The following is an 18,366-nucleotide window of genomic DNA, read 5'->3' on the forward strand; positions in this document are numbered from 1 at the left end:
TGCCTTTTGTTTTCCTTAACACGGATCTTTGATAAAGCAAGCTGGAGGAATGTTGATGTGGTTAACAAGTGCTGGGCCCAACCTAATCGTGCTTTTTGTTTTTCTTAACAAGGATCTAAACTTATGAGCTAAGAAATTGAAGAGATTTAGAGAAAATTTGATGAGAATCGAAGAAAATTAGAAGAAGAAAAGGTGTTTGAAAGATGAGGAAGTGTCGAGAAAATGCAAGAAGATGAGAGAGAAGAATGGTGGTTAAACTTCCCGAAGAGGTAACATATTCAGTTTAAGAAATAGTCAGTGCATGCCAACTTGTATTCAGTTTCAAAAATAGTACCTGTATTCAGTTTTAGAAATAATGTAGTACCCGTGTTCAGTTTCAAAAATAAGGTAGTACTCATGTTTAATTTTAAAAATAATTAGTTTTTAGAAATAGTGTTCAGTTTCAGAAATGGTATAATATCATTCAGTTTCAAAAATAGTGTAGTAATGTTTAGTTTAAAAAATAGTGCAATATCGTCAATTTCAGAAATAGTGTGTGCGATGGACGCGCGCGTGTGTTAGTTTTTTATTACATTTCCTATTTCATTTTTTATTATATTAAATCGTTGTCTGTTTCATTAAAATTTAAGTCATTTTCATTAACATTTAAGTCTTTTTCACTAAATAAAGTTATATGACAATTTTTGGTTAACATAAACTTAGTCTAAGCCATTTTCATTAAAGCTCCCATAAATATAACATGACTAACCAAATTCTTAAATTCTAAAGATTTAACAAGCTAACCCAAAAATTGTAGCTTTAAAAGACAAGTTTTTATTGCAAATGATCCCTAAAATTGACATAACTCCTCCGTTTGGTCATTGAGTTTCAAAATCGATCGATTTGGGGTCAGATTAACTACAACACATCAATGTGGTCATTCCATTAGAAGTCTGTCAATAATTATATTAGTGTGTTGATGTATTAGGTATATAAGATCCACAACAATATAGTGTCACGTGGAGTATACAAAACAATTAATTCTTTTAAAATCAAAATTATAAAATTCATCTTTCATTTCGTTCTTTTCCCTTTTCCACCATCACTATCATTGTAGTATGAATCGCTACTGTCATACCTGGACAAATCATCATCTATCGCTGGTGGCACTGACACGGTCAATCCATGTTTGTAATAGCGCAAATTCCACAACTTCGATATAGTCGACAAGACAGAGTGGTTGTAGCAGAGGTTTCTGTTCCTACCAAGGTATAAAATATCGATGATATCGGAAATATCGGTAATCCAAAAACATGGAAATTTCGATGGAAATATTGGGATATTATCGATATCGATAAAAATTGAATAAAAAGTAAAAACCACGGAAATTGTAAGAAAAACTTGGAAATTTTTATTGAAACTTTGCAGGATGTTTATTTAGTCAATTATCTATTAGTTTATCACAAAAAATTGGAAGGAAATACATTGCATGATGGATTTAACTGATTTAAGTTGATTATATAACGAGCTGGCAAACATTGTGAGTGTAGAAAATATGTAGTAATTAATGAAAGAAGTTTAAACACACCATAATCATTTATATATAATGAATTAGTACAATATTTTACACTTTATACATTGCATGGTAAGATACATGAGTGACTTAGTACCATATAGAGTTCCTATGAGGTTCAAAATTTTCACTATTTTCATGGTAAAATGGATGACTTAGTACCACATAGAGTTCCTATGAGTGATTTAGTAAAATGGGAGGGGTTCAAATCCCCTTGGTGTTTTTTTTAAATATAGAAATTTATTATAGATAATAAATATTAGCTTGCAAGCCTTGCAGACATCTTAACGACCATATAAATATTACAGGTTAAATATGTAATCACAAACCAAGGTTCTAAAAAACATTAGGCGCTAGTCGGATGGCGGGCGGAGGGCGGCGGGCGGCGGGTAAAGGCCTAGCGCCTAGGCGGCTAGGCGGGTGCCTAGGCTGCTAGGCGGATTTATATAAATTTATTATATATCTTCTAAATAAATGCTTATTTACACTAAAAAAAATATACTTGTATAAATAATAAAAGAATTATAAAATACAAAACTAATACACAAAGTACATCTATCCAACAAGTTAAATATTTAGAAAATGGTAAGCATATAATCATAATGAGAAGTATTCTTGGATGTTAGACTAAATTATTCTTATTTATGATCATTGCATTAGATTGAGTATAAATTAAATAACTCATATGGCATTTAAATAAAACATTTATATATGTATATATATATATATATATATATATATATATATATATATATATATATAACTTTTGAAAGAGAAAAGCCCACGTATGATCATTGCATTAGATTGAGTATAAATTAAATAACTCATATGGCATTTAAATAAAACATTTATATATGTATATGTGTATATATATATATATATATAACTTTTGAAAGAGAAAAGCCCACGTAGTGGGTTGTTGTGAAATTAAAATCCATTGAACGTGCACTCCACCTCTCACATTACCCAAGGTGAGCGTGCACTCCACCTCTCACATCCCAAATAAAGTAAAACACCTTCCCAATTTCCCATTAAATCTGTTCGGTTCTCATCTTCCTTATCTCTTTTAGAAAAATTAGAACCACAAAGTGAAACAGAAAATGCAGCTCACACAGTTGCACCGCCACACTGAAATGTCAAATACCCTCTCTCTCTCTTTCTCTCTCTTTCTCTCTCTCTCTCTCTCTCTCTCTCTCTCTCTCTCTCTCTCTCTGTGTGTGTGTGCGCGTACTCTCTCTTCCTTCATTTGCTCACAGACGGCAAAGCTGCAGAAGCTCGCCGAGATCGGAAGTTGCAGATTCAGAGTTGCTGTGCGTTTGGGATTTGCAATCGCCTAGACGGGTACCGTCCACCCGGGACTTGGGCTCGCACACCCATGGCTCGCCGGACCTGGGTTGGGTGTCCTCTGGGTGCCTTGGAGCTTCACGGAGATGAAGGGAGAGAGGGTTGATGCTAGTGATGATTTTGGTACCGTCGTCGATGGGTATGGGTGTGTTAATGGGTGCATGAGTGTAGATCGGGGTGAGAGGGAGAGTATGTGCGAGAGAGAGGGGGAGAAAGATGGAGTGAGCTGAGAGAGAAGGAGATGTTGGCGTGGGTGGGGAAGGGGTGGGGGTTGTAGGGAAGGGGAAGGGGGGGAGATGGGAAGGGGTTCTGGGGATGCTGAGAAGAGAGAGAGACGAGAGAGAGATTTAATATATCGCGATATTATTAATAATATCGATATTATCGATAATATCGCGATACATTGACGATAATTAAATGGATAAGTTGATGAGTTATAGATCCAGCCGTACATGTCATGTTAGATGACTCCGGCTGGCTTACCATTTCATATTGGTTTATTTCACCTGACTTACTTATTTCCTTGCTGAGATATTTGACATGGCATGATTATGGATTTGCTATCTTAAATAGGGTTTTGAGATATATTTATATGCATGCTATTTTTTTGGGAATTATATAGGTTTTACGGCGATGGGTTACTACTTTTGATAAATGAAATGGTTTTGAAAAGTTTTGTTTTTGCCTACTCATACTTTCTGTTTTGCCCCCTTCCAGATTTTAGGTGGGAGTGCTCGTTGGTGGCTCAGGAGGATTTGACGGTTGTTCTGACAGATCATCATAAATGTAGGACCATTTTTGGTATTGTATAATTAGAATTTGTCCTACTGGACTGCACCTAGGATATCTATGCTTTGGTTATGTGTAGTCTCACTTACTCTCGTCTTTTACCTTATCTTATCTAGTGCTCTAGTAGGTTTGGTTTTTTTTGTTTATTCGCATTCCTTATATTAATATTGCTTCTGCACTGTGCACATGGCTATGTCACCCTCACGTGACGGCCAACATGCCTCGATCTAGGTCGGGGTGTGTGAGTTTGGTATCAAAGCCTAGGTTTGGTAGTCCTGCATATATTGTGAATATTCTAATTATTTTAGTATCTTATGTTAAAACTATGCCGCCTCACAGAGAGCCACGTTCTTCAGCTGAGCCACATTTCCTTGATATTGCTCAGTTAGGGGAAGCTATAGCTAATTCTATTTAGTCTTCGCTTCGTCCTCCCCAAATGACACCTTTGGAGACTATGTATAATCTGAAGTTGAATCATTTCATGGGTAATGAAGGGTCTGAAGGAGCAGAGCGGTGGCTCAATCATATTGGGAAGACTTTCCGTTTGATGCATAGACATGTGAATCTTCCAGAGGATAGGTAGGTTGAGACGACTACCTGGTTTTTAGGTAAATAGCCTGTATCCTGGTGGAGACAGGAGTCTTATCAGTTATCACCAAAGGAAGCTGCTGATTGGGAAGTTTTTAAGCAGTTATTTCAGAAGAGATTCATTCATCGAGAGTATATAAATCGCAAGAAGCAAGAATTCACGCACCTAAAACAGGTAAATGTGATGGCTAATGAGTACTACATGAGGTTTACTAATTTATCTCGCTATCACCCGGAGGTTGCTGCTAATCCAGTTGAGATGTTTCGTCATTTCAGATTGGGTACTCGGAAGAAGTGGTGTTCTATGGCGACCACTACTCCTTGTGCTACTTACCAAGAGTTTTATGAGATTTTACTTCGGGTTGAATATTCAGAGAATATGCCTAGTAAGAGTGAGGAGGAAGAAAATGATGGAAATCAAAAGAAAGATGATAAAGATAAGGGTCAATCATCTCAGGGACCTCGTAAGACTCAAAGTTTTAAGAGGAGTGGCGCTAGTTCTAGTTCTTCTAGCAGATGTATGAGTTCCACTGGGCCAAAGAGAGGTGGTAGATTTTTTGGAGGTCCTCGTTTTCAAAGGCAAAGAGATTCTGGTGGTTCTGGTAGTTCGTTTTGTCGTAGGTGTAATAACAAGCATTTTGGGGAGTGCAGGCAAGGTAGTAGAGGATGTTTTATCTGTGGTCAATTGAGGCATAGGGCTATGCATTGTCCTCAGAATCAGTAGAGGCCCCAACAGCCTTCTTTGCCACCACCAATGCCGATCTAGCAAGTTTCAGGACCTAGTAGTTATGCCCAAACGGGTCTTAAAGGTGCTTATCATTATCAGGGCGATGTAGCTCCTTATTCTGCATGACAGTATCAGTATCCGCATGACCCGTATCAGCAGAGTGGTTATCCTCAATATTTTGGAGGTTATATGCCATATTCACCATATTCAGTTGGTAGATCATAATGGTACCCTGGTGGACAATCCCAACACGTGGAGGTTGTTTCTAGTAGTGCAGGATCATCGAGGCAGTCTAATCAATCAGTCTAGGGGTGTAATATGCAAGGTCGTAGCGGTCAGAATAGCAGAGGTCGTGGATGACGACAGCAAGCCGAGGGACGTATTCACCACATGACACTACAAGATGCTCAGAAAAATCCTGATTTGATCATGGGTACGTTGAATATTCTTGGTCATTTTGCTAGAGTATTAATTGATTGTGGTGCTACGCATTCTGTTATTTCTCATACGTTCGCTCAAATGGCCCAACCTCATCATACACCTCTTGGGTATGATTTAGAGTTTGCGATGCCTAGAGGGGAGATATGTTATGTTAGTTGTGTTTATCCAGGATGTCCCGTATTAGTGGAGGATGTTGTTATGCCCGCTAACCTCATTCCGTTAGATATTGTTGATTTTGATGTTATTTTGGGCACATATTGGTTACATTACAATCGTGCCAATATAGATTGCTATGGGAAAACTGTTACTTTTGATTGTCCTAGATTGCCTAAGGTTACATTTGTGGGCGAGCGTAATGGGGTGAGACATGGTGTTATTACTACCATAAGAGCTAAAAGGTTGTTAGAGAAAGGTTGTCAGGGATATTTGGCTTATGTGGTGTTGAATGATAATACTCCTACTAGTGTGGGGAATGTTTGAGTGGTCATGCATTTTCTTGATGTATTCACTGATGATTACCTGGATTGCCGCTAGATCGAGATGTAGAGTTCACTATTGATTTGCTTCCAGGTACATATCCTATATCTTTAACTTATTATCGAATGGCTCCTGCTAAATTGAGGGAATTGAAGATTTAGTTGCAGGAATTAGTTTATAAGGGTTTTATTTAGCCTAGTACTTCACCCTGGGGAGCTCCAGTTTCATTTATGAGAAAGAAAGATGGGACTTTGAGGCTATGTATTAACTATAGGCAATTAAATCGGGTAACAATTAAAAACCGTTATTCATTGCCACGTATAGATTATTTATTTGATCAGTTTCGGGGCGACTGTGTGTTTTCTAAGATTGATTTGAGGTCTGGTTATTATCAATTAAAGATTAAAGTGAGGATGTCCCTAAGACAACTTTTAGGACTCATTATGGTCATTATGAGTTTCTTGTGATGCCATTCGGGTTAACTAATGCACCTGTAGCTTCTATGGATTTGATGAATCGAGTATTCTAGCAATATTTAGATAGGTTTGTCATTGTCTTTATTGACGATATTCTGGTGTATTCTAAGTCTAAATCAGAGCATGTTTGACATCTTACTTTGGTGTTAAAGAAATTGAGGGAACACCAGTTTTGGCTGGACTAAGTGGCATTTCTGGGATATGTCATATTTGCTCAAGGTATTTAGGTGGATTCTCAGAAAGTGGCAACTGTGGAGAACTGGGAGCAACCACGAACCGTCACTGAGGTATGGAGTTTTCTTGGCTTAGCTGGTTATTATAGACGATTTATTAAGGATTTTTCAGTTATTGCATTACCACTGACGAGGTTGACCAGGAAGGATGTTAAATTTAAGTGGGATGATAATTGTGAGCAGAGTTTCCAGCAGTTGAAGTATTGTCTCACTCATGCACCTATTTTAGCACTTCTAAATGATAGTGGTAACTTTGAGATCTACAGTGATGCTTCCTTGAATGGTTTAGGTTGTGTGTTGATGCAGCATGGTAGGGTGATTGCTTATGCTTCGCGGCAGTTGAAACCTTATGAGATGAATTATCCTACTCATGATCTTGAATTAGTAGCTAGTATCTTTGCTTTGAAGATTTGGAGACATTATCTTTATGGTGAAAAATGTAAGATTTTTACAGATCATAAGAGTCTTCAGTATCTTTTCACTCAGAGGGATCTTAAACTTCAACAACAAAGATGGATAGAGTTGCTCAGTGATTATGATTACACAATTGATTATCACCCTGGTTGTGCAAACGTAGTGGCGAATGCACTTAGTAGGAAGCCTCAAACGAGAATTAATGCTTTGTACGCCTGTCATGTTCATTTTCTTGCGGATCTGAGATCCATTGGAGTAAGGTTAGGGGTGGAAGAACGAGATGAAGCTTTACTTGCTAGTTTCCAGGTCAGACCAATTTTAATTGATCGAGTGCTCGAGGCTCAGATGGATGATGAGGAAACCCAGGAATTAATTCAGGCAAGAAATGATGGGAAAAAGAAAGATCTAAGGATTAGAGAATTAGATGGCATGCTTATGCAGGAAGGAAGAATGTATGTGCCGAATAATGCAGAGTTAAAGAAAGAAATTCTTGATGAAGTGCATGTATCAGCTTATGCAATGCATCCTGGGGGTACTAAAATGTATCATACCATTCAATCATTTTATTATTGGCTGGGTATGAAGAGAGAAATGGCTGAGTATGTGAGTAGGTGTGTCATTTGTCAGCAGGTCAAAGCTGAAAGGAAAAAGCCATTTGGATTGATGCAGCCACTTCCCGTTCCATAATGGAAGTAGGAAGATATTACCATGGACTTCGTGTACAAGCTTCCTCATACACGAAATGGTTATGATGGCATTTGGGTGATAGTTGATCGGCTTACTAAGTCAGCACATTCTATTCCAGTGAGGGATAAATATTCTTTAAGTCGATTAGCTGAATTATTCATATCGAAGATTGTTAAGTACCATGGGGTCCCAGTTAGTATTATCTCGGATCGAGACCCTAGATTCACTTCTAAGTTCTGGGTAGCATTTCATGAGGCTCTTGGTTTAAGATTACTTTATAGTATGGCATATCATCCTCAGACAGACGAACAATCTGATAGGACTATTCAGACTTTAGAAAATATGCTGAGATCTTCGGTATTGCAGTTTGGTGACGCCTGGCAGCATCGGTTATATTTGATGGAGTTTGCATATAACAATAGCTACTATTCGAGTATTGGTATGTCACCATTTGAGGCACTTTATGGAAAGTCTTGTTGTACACCTTTGTGTTGGTCAGAGGTAGGTGAAAGAGTTTTAGTGGGCCCTGAGATTGTAGATGAGACTACTCAGAATATTCAGGTAATTAAGTCTAACCTGAAAGCGACCCAGAATCGACAGAAAAGTTTAGCAGACAGGCATGTCACTGACGGGGTGTATAAAGTTGGTAATTGGGTGTTTTTGAAGCTATCACCGTGGAGAGGTGTAGTGCGGTTCAAGAAAAAGGGTAAGCTCAGTCCTAGGTACATCGGATCGTATCAGATCACTGAGCGAGTTGATGAAGTTGCTTACAGGCTTGAGTTGCCTCCAGAGTTATCGAAACTGCTCCAAGTTTCCATGCTTTGTCATTATGTTTCAGATCCGTCACATGTGATACCTCCTTAACCATTGGAAATTAATCTAGATTTGACTTATGATGAGGAGCCAGTGACGATTTTGGATTGGAAATACAAAGTTCTGAGGAATAAGACCGTGCGCTTAGTGAAAGTTTTGTGGAGAAATCACTCAGTGGAGGAGGCTACCTGGGAGACGGAGGATCGCATAAAGGAAATGTATCCACGCTTATTTTATGGTTATTAGTGGGTTGTTACATTATTGTATGAAATTTCGGGGACGAAATTTTCTTAAAGGGGTAGGTTGTGATAGCCCATCCCGAAATATTTTATCGATGGTGTGAAATGACTTATATGGCCTTTAATCGTTGAGTTGTGTGTGTGTAAATGGGCTAAGGTTTTGAACCAATTAGTTCTATTCCTAATTAATTGGACCCAATTAGAACTAAAGGACTTAAGGTTTTGTTTGATTGGCTGCAAACTGGACCACACACACTCTCACCCTTCCGTTGACCCTCTCTCTCCTTCCCTCTCGGATTTTCTTTCATTTTCCATACAACCTGTACAGTCATCATTCAACCAACTTCATCTCTCACAGATCAAGTTCGTGGAGACCATTTTGGAGTTCCTTGCAAGCTCAAGAGTAGAGCTATACCATTTGTTTGGAGGAAGAACCTCAGAAACTCGAGAAACCAGAAGCTCCGGCATGAGGTATAGTACGTCAAGTGTGATCGCGGAGGTTTCATCAAGTTTTAAGGTTCTGGTGAGCCTTATAACTTCTTCATGAAGCTCAGGGAAGAATTTTGGAAGGTTTTGAACGTCGGAAAGCTCGGGTTTGGCGAGTTGCAGAGGTGGCTGGATTATTAAAGTTTTCCAGTTGAGATTTAGTGGGTTTTAGGACCTAAAAGTGATAAGGATGTGTTCTTCTCATCCTAAGCTTCATATTGGTACACATTTTATGAATTTTGGTTAAGAAATGGATGAGATATTGAAGTTATAAGTTTTTCCAGTTTCCGGCGATCGCAGCGGCGGCCAGCGACGGACTCCGGCGAACCAAGGAAGAAGGAGACGAATATTTCGTCAAAGTTGATGGAATAGTCTAATGGCGTCAGGTATCTTTAACGGCATATGCTTTTATTTAACGGTATATTCCTTAAATTAACGGAATATTCCCTAACGCCGTTAGGGATTCCATTTGGTATGCTAGGCACGTGCCTGCGCGTGGTGGCGCGTGAGTGATTTGAAATTTTTTCTAAAAATATAGGGATGTTCGTGGGGTTGAGTAGGTCACGATGGTTTATTTAAATACCCCAATTGAGCAATGTATGAGAAGTTATTACCTAGTTTTGGTTATGTGCTTTAAAATAACATTTATATAGTTGTTTCGCATATAGGTGAGACCTATCCTGAGGACCAGCGCAGTCAAGCAAGGCTCGGGGGTTACGACCCTTCCACATATCAGTGAGTGGGCTTTTGGTTTTCAGTATATATATACTTGGTATTTTTCCCATAAAACTTAATTAAATGGTTTGATACTTTGAAATGCCATGCCAAATGCTCTCTATGTTTAATTGTGCATTATTATGGTTACATATATATTGTTGCCCGACGCTGTTGACGCTCAGGTAAGCTTCAGGTGAGTATATTGATGGTAGTGATGGTAGTGAGTAATTGTGTTGAGATTTCATTTAGAGATTGTTATCTTGCACCCCGGTGTTAGTGCTCCGCCCAAGGTCAGGGCCTAGCCTTCACGTGATCATTCACCTCCCGCACCACACACTTACCTTGGATCCAGCCTGTCGTATATACCACATTAGGTGGTTCCAACTCGTAGGTGACTTGCGATACTTCGCACAGCCTTCACGTGATCGTAGCACTTGAGCGTATTTATTTACACCCAGCCTGTCGTACAGACCACTTTAGGTGGTTCCGACTTGTGTGCAGATGATTAGTTGATGAGTTATAGATCTAGCCGTACAGGTCATGTTAGGTGACTCCGGCTGGCTTACCATTTCATATTAGTTTATTTCACCTGACTTACTTATTTCCTTGCTGAGATATTTGACATGGCATGATTATGGACGTGCTATCTTAAATAGGGTTTTGAGAAATATTTATATGCATGCTATTTTTCTGGGAATTATACAGGTTTTACGGAGATGAGTTACTACTTTTGATAAATGAAATGGTTTTGAAAAGCTTTGTTTTTGCCCACTCACACTTTCTGTTTTGCGCCCCTCCAGGTTTTAGGTAGGAGTGCTTGTTGGTGGCTCACGAGGATTTGACGATGGTTCTAACAGATCATCATAAATGTAGGACCATCTTTAGTATTGTATAATTAGCATTTGTCTTGCTGGACTGCACCTAGGATATCTACGCTCTGGTTATGTGTAGTCTCACTTACTCTCGTCTTTCACCTTATCTTATCTAGTGCTCTAATAGGTTTGCTTTTTTTTTCTTTTCGTTTATTGGCATTCCTTATATTAATATTGCTTCCCCACTGTGCACATGGTTAGGTCACCCTCACGTGACGGTCAGCATGCCTCGATCTAGGTCGGGGTGTGTCACTTCTCCTTTCGATATAAATGCCTTTACTTTTCTTTTACTGCAATTTATCTATGGTTTGACATCACTTGTATAATATGGGTTTAATCCCGCTCACATGCGCACTCTAAATTAGTCACTTTTAGATTTTAATTTATTCACATTTTCCACATCACTACAACATATGGTTTCGTCACATTCCAGGTGTCGCCCAACACATCTCGATTCGAGTGTCCAGGTGGACATTCCGGATCGGGGTGTGTCAGGACATCTCAAAGTTAAAGGATATACTAATGAAGATTGGGCAAGTTCAATTGATAACATGCGTTCGACATCAGGTTGATTTACCATTGTAGAGGAAAACTTTGTTACGTGGAGGAGCAAGAAGTAGAATGTAGTTATTCGTTCGAGTGCAAGAGCAAAGTTTAGAGGAATGTCATTCGGAGTTTGTGAGATTATATGGTTGCAGCAATTACTAAAGGATTTGAATTTTGGACCTAATCAGTTGATGAAGTTATTTTGTGATAATCAAGTTGCGTGAGATGATGCTCAAAATTCGGTACAACACAATAGGATGAAACATGTTGAGGTTGATCGTTTTTTAATTAAAGAGAAAGTTGAAGATAAATTTATTGGAGTATCAGGACGGATGATTAGTTAGCTGATATGCTTACGAATGTAGTATAAGATCAAGTGCTTTCTAGGTTCTTATATAAGTTGGGCACATATGATATTTAAATACCTTTATATACCAAAGAGAATGTTGACTTTTATATAATAATCTTGATTAGTTGTATTTATTTTGTAGTTGTGAGATAATGTTTGTAAATCATGTATATATACCTCAAAGTGAGATTAATAAGATATCGTTTAGAATCAAACAACAACATGTCCAATGACAAGTTAAGTCCTAAACAAATTTTTCTCGCATGTGAAAAGACTAATTTATTAAGTAGAATATTAATAATAAGCATATTAAATAGAGCTTATTATGTTAATTGATGTGATACATCATATAATTTTAAAATGTGATATAAAAAATGTGATCTTTGTAATATTTTCTAGGAGGCAGATTGTCTGCCCTCCTGTTTGGGTGCCCTTCTCATCCTCTTCTATTTTGTGCGGTCACAGTTAAGCCACGTCAACATTTTATATTAATTTTTTATAGAGATAATATGATAAAAAATAATAAAAATATAAAATATTGACATGACGTACCCATTACCATACAAATAAAAAAGGATGGGAAGAATATTCAAACAGAAAGGCAGACAATCTGCCTCCCAACCCCCACCACATCATATGTAGTTTAAGAAGGCAGGACTGCAGGTAGCGATTCAGCAGGACATGCACAGGTCCAGAATTCTCTGTAGAGAGGAGCAGGTCGAGGCAGTTGATAAGGAAGCCATTTGTCACAAGCCTGATCAAAAGATGGCTTTTGACCAAATAAAAAACATATCAAAAGATGTTTAGTGTGTTTTATTATATATTTATTTTCGTTTTTGTAAGATGATAGTTATACTCTTTTCAAAGCTACGGTGGAGACTACATATCAGGGACAAGGTCTGATGCGTTAAAATAATTAAGCAAGTACAAAGCAAATCATTTTATTAAATTAAGGCACATTGCAGATATGAATTAAGGCATATTGTTATCCATACTTAACCATTTAATACAAATATTACGGAGTTATTGATCGAATAAAACTTTGAGCGCATTGTTACTTGAGCTATAAAATTGCTGCACGATAAATCATCTAACTATAACCACAATTCATGAATTAGGCCATATTCGTAATTAACCATTTAATACAAGTGATATTATGGAGTTAATAATCGGATACATGATCTCCCGTGCATGGTTATTTGACCTATACAATTTTTACAATATAAATCATCTAACTATGACCTTAAACTTGAGCACTTATTTTAAAATGAGTAAGTCTTTGTTTGCGATTTTAGGTCACCCAAATAGTGATAAAAAAAACCTCATACGCCAGCGAAGGGCTTACGTATGCGTACATATAGGCTAGTTTAACTAATAATTAAGGGGAAAACCATATTCAACCAAACAAAGATTGAGAATGGCGGGCAGATGATAATCTTTACGGTCTAGAGATGTGATCGGTATAGAGAATCTTGGAAAGACAAGTAGGAATAGCTCATAGATATATATATATATATACACACACACACACATACATAAACATATGTATATATATACAAGTCTTTTGGGCCCACTTCACATCTAACTTCAACGATCCGAACTGTTTATTTTGTAAATCTCAATTCATAGATTATTCTTGCAAAAATTCAATTTAATCCGAAACCATTTGCATATTTAATTATCACTATGTAATTTCATTGTTTCTTATAGAACATAGTGTTCATCAATTTCTTTGAACTCAACAAGATGTCTCAAATATTTCCGATTTGACTAATATTTTGCAAGGATGATTAATGAGGTCCAACTTGAAAAATAGACGATTTAGATTGTTGAAGTTCGATTGTGATATGGTCCCCACAACCAATGGCGTATGCATTGAGGGGCTGGGCAGGTCAGCTGACCCCCGAACTTCGGTGAATGTCCATGGATACCTTGGGTGCTGCCCTTTTGAAGATTAGAGTTGGCTTCATACATGCCCTCCAATTGACTTTAGGCCTACCAAGACTCGATGAATGTCCATGGATACCTTGGGTGCTGCCCCTTGCATATATTAACAGGTGTGTAATATATCTTTCCAAATGATTTTAGGTTTACCAAGATTCGATGAAATGACGATATGCATGCTATTTCTGGTAAAGAAAATTGCTGACTCCCCTAATATTATTTTCTGGATCCGCCACTGCCCACAACTAATCCCCATTTAAAAAAAAATTAAGATATCTTTCTTTAAAGGCCTCCTATATATATATATATATATATGTGTGTGTGTGTGTGTGTGTGTTATTGTGCTCCACTCTACTATTTGCTATGCCTTTTTAAGCCTTACAAAGATACCGAGTGATTCATTGGATATAAAATTGCAGTCCAAGTTTTTTACGAAATCTAAAGATAAATAAATCAACAAAGTAGCCACAAAGAAGGATTGTTGAAGACAGGAACATGGTATGGTTTCTGGCTCCTATCAATGGTACCCTAAACTTTATTTAGCATATATGCCACCTAAATTTACCTAGGCTAGGTGCTATAGTGTAGAGACAAGGCCAACTGTCGGACAACGACGTGGTTGGTTCTTTTGTCGACAACAATGCATGTATGTAGGTCCCGAAAATTGTCACGCATCGATGTGGCACGCGTTGTTTGGTGCCAACAAATCCTTGGGGTGTTGTTAGGTCAAAATACTATTCTAACCATTTATTTGTATTATCATTTATACCATATTTTTTATAAAAATTTGATCTATATGCGTTGACGGGCTTTACTTCTATTAGAGAGAGTCTACCTCCATAAAAAAGATAGTACAAATAGGTAGTAAGTATAACTTTGCTCATGTAGGGCAATATAGGAATGTCATTTGCACTTGCTCAGCTTTGTATAAATTAAGCAACTTATATATTTCACTCTCTTAGAGTCATTTGATAACCGTATAGTATTCATTTTTTTGAAAACTAAAAACTCGTTGAGTAACTACTTTAAATTTTCAAAAAAGAAAAAAAAATAAAACTGAAAATATAAATAAAAAGGGAAATTCTTGAGTTTACAAAATTGGACTTTTAGTTTTAAATTTTTAAAAAACAAAATTGGACTTTAGCTTTGATTAATAGAGTTACAAGATATAACTTATTACACACGGTATCCGTTGCCGGTTGACGTGTTCAACAGTTTTAAGGTCTCCCCTTTGCCGTGCAGGCTGAAATTATATTTTTCGTTCCCATTCGGTTGATCGATTTTAGATTATAGTCAAAAGCCACAAAGGAAATTGACACTATGGAACAAAAGAGATTAAAAAATAGATATTAAAAAACCAATATTTGGAAATGGGATTGCTTGTTTTTTCATGTCCCAACTCAATTTTTCATGTTTGGTTCCATGGAACTTCCATAACAGAAAAGGTCACAGTATCAATTTATTATTGATGTTCTTTTGTTATTATTTTTGTTTTTTAGTATAACAATATACTTTATACTACCGCAGCCCGGGAGGAAGGATTTTGGATAAGCCATACAATGACAAACCTAATTTAGTATCGAATTTGTCATCTACGAGATTCGAATCCCTCATTTACAAGTGAAGATAAATATCACTAAACAGTAGTATTGAATGATTTGTTATTATTTAACACCACATATTATTTTTTCTTCTCTCCTCCAAAGATTCCATACCTTCACACACCATCCTTTGCATTTGTTCTAATCAACCAGTGTTTGTTTTTCTTTTTTGTCCACATCAAACCGCCTTTCCACTCGTTTTTCTTTTCAAAAATAAAATATTCTTCTAGGTTCTAGCTTGCTCTTTTCCCCCCACTTCTGTTAGCTTAAAAACCCCCAACTCTTCCTCAAAGATTCCACACCATAAACACTTCAACGCAAGGAAGAGGAAGAGAGGGAAAAAAAACCTAAACACAATGAGTGGAAAAAGAAATCAAAAGTGTAGTCCTGTTGGAAGCCCGCTGTCTGGGAACGTCTCAGACAGCGGTTCCAAAGAGCAAGACAGGTTCCTCCCCATTGCGAACGTGAGCCGTATCATGAAGAAGTCCCTGCCTGCAAATGCCAAGATTTCAAAGGAAGCCAAGGAGACGGTCCAAGAATGTGTATCGGAGTTCATAAGCTTCATCACAGGCGAAGCATCGGACAAGTGCCAGAGAGAAAAGAGAAAGACTATCAACGGGGATGACCTACTTTGGGCCATGACAACTCTGGGATTCGAGAATTATGTTGGACCCTTGAAATTGTATCTCAACAAGTACAGGGAGACTGAGGGAGATAAGAACTCCATGGCCAGAGAAGAAGACCACCCTCATGGTTCTAATGATCAAACCAACACTATTTCAAGTAACAAGATGGATTTTTCTAATGGAGGTTTCTATTCAGTTGGGGGACGACAGCAGCAGCAGCAAGTGATGACTTCAAATTACAATATGGCGAGTAGTCATGGCGCTTACAATTTCAGTAGGATTCATGAGAGTGGAGATGGCAGTGCAAACAGAGATTTGGCAGCTCATCATCATATTCATAACGGGATAGGATGGTAGATACTGCAATATTTATATATGTCTAATTTCATATCTTTGTCTGTTGCATTTAGTTGGCTTCTTAAAGCTTAAGTTGGTATGTTTACACACATTTGAACCAAGTATTAGTTATTGTAACAGTTCTGGAGTCTGTACTTGGACAATACAGCAGTATTGTGATGCAGTTTTTTTAATTTTTTAGGAGATTTTGGATGCGGTAGTTAGCCACTAATAGTTGTTGTGATAATTGGAAGTGTACAACATCATCAAGTAATATAGTGATAAGTAGTATGTTATTCTAACAAGGATTGGATTAACCTAAATTCACTATTACAATTTAAAGTAAAAGTGAATGAATTATAAAAGATTAATGTATGAAAACACTAGAACATCAGGTTACTCATTCTCAATCCCATCTAATCTCGTTATTCATATTAACATCAAATTATTCCCATGTTGCTAGAAATTATCCCTTGATTTGTCAATATTTCTTGTTAGAATATACTACTTTTGTTTTTAACTATCTACCCATGCTATGTCTAGTCATAGTTATAGATAATCAAAACCCCTTAAACTCAATAGATAACTATCTACCCATGCTATATCTAGTCATAGTTATAGATAATCAAACCCCCTTAAACTCAATAGATAATTATACGAAACTACAGAAATCATAGCAGTATGTCTATTCGGATATGAAATTCATGGTAATTGTTATGAAAAACAATCTACTAAACTCAACTTGGAAGTCACAATTTAGTTCTTCACACAAATAATAACCAGTTATTTAATAACAACAAAACACAATAACAATTACTCAACATAAAAAATAACTAAGATTAATATAAATAACGAGAATTATATGTTCATAATAAGAGCCACCTTAATCCTAGCAAAAGGAATTAATTCATGATAAAATTAAAATATACAACGTTAGAATTTGAAAATATAGAAAGAAAGAACCGGAAAACTACAATTCCTTGTCGCCTAAACCAATTGGACTCGCCAACTTATGACAAACTTACACCAACCCACTTAATTGAGCTAACCATTTCACACCGTTTGGAATGCTTTGAAGGCCCAAGTTCCAATAATTGCACCGGTCCAACAAAGTCATGCGCACAACTCGATAATCTTCGGGTTTTGCCAAATTAACCATGAGATTCACGTTTTGTTCTCAAATCATTTTAAACAAAACTCGCACAAAACACATTAAATTCAACAATTTAATACAAAATCATGACTAAATATTAGGTAAAATAGGTACAATACGTAAAAGTATCAACCTAACAATAATTTTTAACCGCTAATCAATTACGGTCTGGTGATATTCCTTTTTACTTGTAAGTGAGAAATCTTAATTTCGAATCTTGTATATAGCGAATTCGATAACATATTTCATCCATATGATGTTTCTCCAATGGAAATAATACTACCTTTGACACATCAAGGTTTGGGGGTGATTTTTAACGTGGGCTATGACATTTAATTTCTAGCAATTTACAATGTATAATTTTAGAATTGCATCAATTTAACCTTCAGTCTTATTGGCCATTACATTACCTGTTATATTGATGATATGGCAATTGTGGGATCCATTTTTGTGCTAATGTATGGAAGAAAAAAAATAAATTAAAAGCACCTAAATAGGTAAAAACTAATAAGATTAAATAATTAGAAAAATAAAGCAAGCTGGAAACTGGAATTCAAGGTTGGAAGCTGAACTTTTATAAAGCAAGCTGGGGGAATGTTGATGTGGTTAAGAAGTGCTGGGCCCAACTTAATCGTGCTTTTTGTTTTCCTTAACAAGGATCTTTGATAAAGTAAGCTGGTGGAATGTTGATGTGGTTAACAAGTGTGGGCCCAACCTAATAGCTCTTTTTGTTTTTCTTAACAAGGATCTAAACTTAAGAGCTAAGAAATTGAAGAGATTCAAAGAAAATTTGATGAGAATTGAAGAAAATTAGAAGAAGAAAGATGTTTGAAAGATGAGAAAGTGTCAAGAAAATGCAAGAAGAGGAGAGAAAAGAATGGTCGTTAAACTTCCTAGAGAGATAAAATATTCAGTTTAAGAAATAGTCAGTGCATGCCAACTTGTATTTAGTTTCA

General features: G+C 36.8%; 1 protein-coding gene and 1 long non-coding RNA gene across 2 annotated transcripts; both read left to right on the forward strand.

Moving 5' to 3' along the window:
* Nucleotides 1-9,918: 9,918 nt before the first annotated feature.
* On the forward strand, nucleotides 9,919-10,996 carry LOC126605383 (uncharacterized). The gene is made up of 2 exons (XR_007616935.1): nucleotides 9,919-10,001; nucleotides 10,784-10,996. It is a non-coding gene; the product is annotated as an uncharacterized LOC126605383 (long non-coding RNA).
* Nucleotides 10,997-15,577: 4,581 nt separating this feature from the next.
* LOC126605381 (nuclear transcription factor Y subunit B-1-like) lies at nucleotides 15,578-16,562 on the forward strand. The gene has a single exon (XM_050272763.1). The coding sequence runs from the start codon at nucleotides 15,652-15,654 to the stop codon at nucleotides 16,276-16,278; it is 627 nt and encodes a 208-aa protein (XP_050128720.1). The 5' UTR covers nucleotides 15,578-15,651; the 3' UTR covers nucleotides 16,279-16,562.
* The last annotated feature ends 1,804 nt before the right edge of the window (nucleotides 16,563-18,366 follow it).

This window comes from Malus sylvestris, chromosome 15 (genome assembly GCF_916048215.2).
Source record: "Malus sylvestris chromosome 15, drMalSylv7.2, whole genome shotgun sequence".
Classification (NCBI taxonomy): Eukaryota; Viridiplantae; Streptophyta; class Magnoliopsida; order Rosales; family Rosaceae; genus Malus; species Malus sylvestris.